A 6,614-nucleotide genomic window follows, 5' to 3' on the forward strand; every position below is an offset into this window, starting at 1 on the left:
AGTACTATCTATACTTTTCATGACACTGATATCCCCCGATGAGGCAGTTAGTGATTCCCGACTACAAGTCCGGGTTGCGAGCGGTGCTTTACGAGGTACTAAACACTACCTGTTCACTGCACGTCATTTCGGCAATAAGGCGCTCGCATCACAGACCTCCCTCTCTTGGTTCTGCGTGGCGATCTGCGCTTGCGACTCTTGCGATGTTATGCCCGCACATTATTGGTAAAAACAGCCACACACAATTCTTTGTTTTAGTTTAAGTACATAGGTTTGCCGCACGATATAATGCGATATTTCCAGCCGAGACCTCGAACCCTCCCACTCGGGCTGCCTAACGTTCGGTGGAAAACGAGACACTTTCAGTTGGCGTAACTTCAACGAATGTCTCGGCAGCAAGGAGCAGAACCAGTAATGTAGGGCATGTTTTTATTGAAAAAGCAATTTTTGTTTCTTGTCGGCAGCGTGTATCACGAGAGTGTGTCGCCAAAGCGTGTCGGCACAAACTTTCGATCACTATTAAGAAAAATTATAAAATTAATTAATGGAACCACTGGCTTTCCACGACCCAGCCAAAGGACCAAACCGCTTCTATACGTCGAATCCCTGAGGACAAGTCTAATTTTCCTTGCCTAACGTATGGACATTGGAAGGTGCTAGGGAAAAGAGAACCGCGCCAGTAAGAAAGCAAGGTCAAAATGAAAAACATTACAAATCTGTCCCCTAGTAAAAGTATCAAGAGCAACAAAAGCATTATTTCGAAATTGCGCATACAAAATTTGAAACAAAACAAAGTACGCCTACTATTAGACTCGTGGCGCGATCTAGCGAAGTTTACACTAAACGTAACAGCAGAACAACGAACCGCTACCACGTGAGTGCCCAATGAAACTAGAAAATTTTTCGAAATAGTTCTTGTATGATTGATCGATATTCGGAGGTCGTGGGTTCGGTTCCCATCATCGGCACGTTGTTTTTTCTTCTACTTTGTGTTTAATTATCTTTCCCCTAAACAGATTACATTACTAATTTCTGTGATTATCCAAGTAAAACATTAAAAAAAGACATAAAGTACCATCCCCAACGCTTTCCTTGGCGTCGCCGACTGTTGGCTTCTTTCCTTCATGTATTATAACGAGCACCCTGATTTCCCCCTCAATTGATCTGATCATCTCTTTTAGTGCCCTTTTAGTGCCGGTCGCTGGATGACTCCTGTGCGTACCTACGCGGTGTTTTAAAAATATACCGCCTGCGAATTGAGGTTCCACAATTTTGTAGCGTAAAGCTACACTAAACGCGTCAGAGCAGAGATTCGCGTGAGTTTGCGCCGCCCGTTATGCGCATGCGCGAGAGCAGCATGGCGTCACAAAATGCGAAGATGTGTCGCCTCCTCGCCACAGACGGTGCGCGGTCCTCGCCGCCACCTGCCACCGGCGTGCCCTCCTCTCCGACTCTTGACCTTTAGTCGGAGCCGTGTTTACTGCGTATGCTTCACGCTACGTATATCCAGTCATAGCTGAGCTAAGCCACTTCCAGCTTTTTTTCAACCTATTTCAGGGTTATTGCATTTTTTTTAATGATAAATAGGCCTCGTACTTGAACCGTGAAAAATGAAAAATACGTTAACGCATTTATGTATATGTACTCTTATGGCGCACTTCTGACTCTGCACTGAGAACTTTCCACCCGTGACGCCGAACGCAGCGCCGGCTGTAGCGCGCCTAGCGACTTGCATGCAGCGAATAGGAATCGCTTGCTGTTTGCTTCGAATAAAAGGTATATCACTTCAGGAGCACTCAAAGAAGAGGCCCGTGTTGGCAGCTCCGGCCAAACATAACATCAGGAAACCGTACGTCCAGTTAGTGTTCGGCCATGTCACCTGCCAGCTGTCGCCTGCCGGCGCCATGCTCTTGATCTTTCGCTCACAACGCTATCGTTTTATTACCACTAGCATCCGCGGGAGCAATAATATGCTTGGTTCAAGCGCGGTTTTATATGCCGGGTGGTATCTTACTTTGCCATATATTGCTTCATACCCTTATAGGTGGAGCTTCAGTGTTCTCCATAGGTTTTTCATAAACTTAGGTGGCGTCAAGGTCTGCAGTGAAAATGTGAACAAAATAGTCACTTCTTGGCGACACGTAGGCCGCAGCCAGGCCGATGAACTGTTTTGTAACCATACATTTACCGTCGTCAAATAATTTCTCAAATAAATGGTTCTTGTGGCACATGGTGTCAAATATTGTTCTAAGCTGGGAACTTACGCCTAATGCTGATATCCATCATGTCCCTTTCTTTCTTCGTTCCATTCTGCCGATTCCAAACTCCAAACATTCCTACTAAATCCTTCCTTCCTTTCCATGTCCTGAAAAAGATAAACGCTGCCAGTTCGGAAATTAATAAAGAAAAAGTGCCATACTTTGCAGTGTCCATTGCATATCTTGAAAACTGAATCCGCTCCCCAGTAATATTACTTTTGACGTCCATTTTACATGGTCTTCTTATATCCGTCGAGTCGAAGGTACTGTTCGAAGTCCATATTATCTCGCTTGTGTTGAGAAACTGAAAGGGAAGGTTTCACTATACTTGTGCGAAACTAAACCTGAAATTGCGGTACATTCAGCACTTCATCTGAAGGTATGCGCTACAAAGAATTACGAAAAAAAATAAACCCCTTAAAAGAATCGCATCAAGGATTTGACAAATTCTAAGCAAACATCCGGATTCCTTTGAGAATGCTGTCTGAATTAATGTGGACGAGAAACACAGAAGACACCCTTGTGTGGCGCTAAACTGATATACATGTAATTACAGTGAGGTAACCTAAATATTCTGCAAACAAGGAGGACGGGGTGTTTCATGAGGCACAGGTAACAGAAAAATGCCTTTCGGTTCCACGTAGTACGAGAGTAATTCGCGCCCATATACAATTTCGTTTTCTATTAACGTATCCTATTGTTGAGGCCTCAAGTTGAGTATTTTGAATAAAGTAATCGTTGTACAGAAACGAGCATTCTGGGCACAGTAGACGCTGATGAGGTTGACAAAAGGCTCAATGCCTCTTCGAAGGAAACATGCAGGTGTCATTGAGCCCACCTATTGAAACTATATGAGGAATTCCTTGAAGTTTCGAAATCAATACATGCTCCGTAGTTATAACAAATTAATGCTGGGAATTTTGGCACCTTAAAATAGTATACAACCACCGATTTCACGTAAACAATTGCCAAAGTGACCAAAACGTTCGCCCTCTCAGACTTCCCATGAACGATCGTAGTAACTCAGTGCGTCCCGGTGCCGACAGTGAACAATACTCCGGTATTGCGTCAGCACAAAAGCAGCTTCAGAATCTTTTGAGATGGCCTAATAAAAGTACTACGCACTTCAGTGAGTAAGTCATTTCATAGCCGGGGAGGATGCCTCTGAGTTTCGTATTGCCTATTGGCGCGCGAATGCCGGCATATCTGCGATCAAGGCTAAGGATGCGTACACTGGATATTATACAATTATGGAAGAGTAAGCCCTAGCAGTCTCAGTCATCGTCTTGAAAAATAAAGACAGGAGTACGATACCGCGTGGATTGCCTGCGTGTGAATAGCCTGAATTAAATGCTACACTCTTTATTCCTGGGCGACGCACACAATCTAACAGATCTCACCGACATTCGTCGCGCGCGTTGACCTAGTATTGTTGGCAGCGAAGGCAAAGAAAAACTTGAACACTCGCAAGAGATAGGTCTATTTATCTCTCTCTCTCTCTCTCTCTCTCTCTCTCACACACACACACACACACACACACACACACACACACACACACACACACACACACACACACACACACACACACACACACACACACACACACACACACACACACACACACACACACACACACACACACACACACACACACACACACACACACACACACACACACACACACACACACACACACACACACACACACACACACACACACACACACACACACACACACACACACACACACACACACACACACACACACACACACACACACACACACACACACACACACACACACACACACACACACACACACACACACACACACACAGAAATAGTGCAGATTAAAATTATATTACGTTATATTGTTTAAAATTAGGACAAGTATAGTATATAAAACTGAGCGCTTGCTTTAAAAAGTGTCCATATTCAGCCCTATATTCTGGCACGACATAACAAATATTTCCTCTGATACCTTTTCTCTATATTATCCGTGCGTGGTGCGTTGTTCGTGGAAACATTTGAAGGTCTAAAATTCTCCGTTCTTTCTCTATGTTATTTTAAAATCTGCAAAAATTCACAAATATAAGAAACGGACAAATTTGATTAAAATAAAAAAAAAACTGCCGCTTGGTGGACTGTTATCGAATTTTGCTAAACACAGTCCTAAGTATTTTATAAACATCAGGGAATAATATTATTGCTTTATGTAAACTTTAAATATAAACATGAATATAAAACCGCATGCTTGTGGTGCGACACCTGACGAACAAAAGAAAGTTATTCTAGCCTTGATTCCTTGGGCGGCACAGTTCTCTTAGGGCCGAGAGAAAGGAAACGGCTAACGTAGGTTGGAAAGGTTACATCACCTACACACTGCATTCTGGTCCCTGCGGATCTTAAGCAGACATGGACCTCAGACTGCTCAGTACTTTTCGTCAGGGGAACTACGTTGTTTGGTCGGCGAGGGTGTGGAACGCCCGCAGAAGCATGGGCCATGCTGCCGACGTGGACATTCAGAAGAACTCGGTACAGGCGTGATTGACATCTCCATTCTAAATTGAGGATCTTAACTACCCTTATTTTATGACCGATTGAAGGTGGTAGTCCACGGAACAGAACACTGACATATTCGGGTTGTCGCTTGGCTCGAAGGCAGAAGGAAAGTTGCCGAGCTCGGCACGCTGACACGGCGATGCGTGAAACGTTTGCGCACAGATCAGACAAGGCACATGAGGATGTATGGGCGAGAGTCCGCGGCTATGCGGCGTGTGCAGCAGCCCAGTGCGGCTGGTGCAGGGTACGGTCAGGGATGCCGGCAATCTGCGTTCCTATAGGCTTAGCAAGCCGTGACGTCGTTCAGTCCTGTTAGACGTGCTATAAAGATGGTCGAAGGCCAGACCTTGGTAATGATGGTATCACCAAGTTCCTCGGAACTTTAGACATCGCTTGATGCGAGTGTCTAAGCAGACGGTGTCGGTCGTGATGTTGTAGGGGCTGAAAGAACGGAGCCCATGAAAAAGCCGTGGCTTGGGGTTAGCGCCACCAGGCAGGCGGCCTTTTCCCTAAAACGACCTTCGCCTTAAAAGAGAGAAAGAGGTACCGTAGTGGAGAGCTTCGGACCACGGCGCAATAGAGGCTTTCACCTCATCGCACTTTAGTGGTTCAACGCGCCGCCAAGAGTTTTGTCTCGTCTACATGGATAATCTCGACGCTTTCACTTCGAATGACGAAGATAAATGAACATAAATTTGAATTAGAGCCGAGGAGGCTTAATCCGCACTAAGTGGAGCCGGGTTGTCAAGACTAAGCGTGAAAATAAAAACATGCTATTTCACTTTCGAAAGGCTTCTCTTTCTCGCCCATCTGCAAGGAAATAGCCGCACAAAGAAAAAGCTATTACTGCAAGTTTCTACAACCAACAGACCCAAGATATAGCTGCTTATAGATTTATAGGTCTTTACGGGCTTTATCGAGAGTGGTACGTGAAGGGTCTATTGGCGCTTCTCCGGATCTTTGTTAGGTGTCTGCATGCAGATACAGAAGAAAGAGTACTTAGTCAAGGTATGCGAACAATTTAGCGCATCGCATATCATTGCAGGAGAAAGGATATGAGGTGCGACATTTTAGATCACACCTCATATTTAACCGTTATGGTACATGTTGAAATGTGATTCCGTGCCTCATGTTTTATGCACTCTTAATGTATTTTGCGGGGATTAAAAATACGTTCCAATTTAAAAAATGTAGAGGAAAACAGGGGAAATAAAAATTATCTCCGGGAACAATATGGACGCTACGCCCGCCGTAGTGAGAACTTACATTCATAGAAATTTGCAACAAATTTATAAATACCTCTCTTATGTCAACATTCAGGGAACCTTTGTCAGCGCTGGCTGAAAGCAGAGTGGAGATTACTGCAACAAATATTTGTAGAAAATATCCGTTCATTGCTCCTCGGCGTCTCAGGTATATTTTCTGTGCCCATTCTGCAGACCACAGCTGAATTTATAGAAGACATGCTAGAACGTCTTCGTTATCATCAAAACCTATAAACACACGAATCAAACTTTACGAAATTGAAAAAAAGAATTATCGAATCGCTGTGCTGCTTCTGACATTTTCATGCCACGTCAATCAACGAAAGGTAAAAAATGAATCTGCCTCCGCCATACGTATTTTCCCTGTTTGTCAAACATGATCACATGTCGAGCCGGAGACTGATGAAGAGGAAGGGAAGGTTTATTGCTTATTGGTGAAAGCAGTGGTAGAGTTCAATTCGCTTTTAAAAAGTTATTTTACCTTTCATTCTCTGATTTAAAATGTCACACCTCATATCATTTTAAATTC

General features: G+C 44.1%; 1 protein-coding gene across 1 annotated transcript in view; it reads right to left on the minus strand.

The window, feature by feature from the left end:
- LOC146176001 (uncharacterized) overlaps positions 1-6,238 on the minus strand; it is an 18,437-nt gene extending 12,199 nt beyond the window's left edge. Inside the window, exons 1-3 of the mRNA XM_084580898.1 lie at positions 6,120-6,238; positions 2,420-2,562; positions 2,265-2,365 (exon numbers count right to left, since the gene is read on the minus strand). Coding sequence (XP_084437024.1) covers positions 2,265-2,365; positions 2,420-2,562; positions 6,120-6,215 — 340 coding nt within the window. The 5' untranslated portion in view covers positions 6,216-6,238. The remainder of the gene's footprint in view (positions 1-2,264; positions 2,366-2,419; positions 2,563-6,119) is intronic.
- Between the last annotated feature and the right edge of the window lie 376 nt (positions 6,239-6,614).

This window comes from Amblyomma maculatum, chromosome 10, assembly GCF_055883805.1.
Source record: "Amblyomma maculatum isolate TAMU_Amacu chromosome 10, ASM5588380v1, whole genome shotgun sequence".
NCBI classification, from domain to species: Eukaryota; Metazoa; Arthropoda; class Arachnida; order Ixodida; family Ixodidae; genus Amblyomma; species Amblyomma maculatum.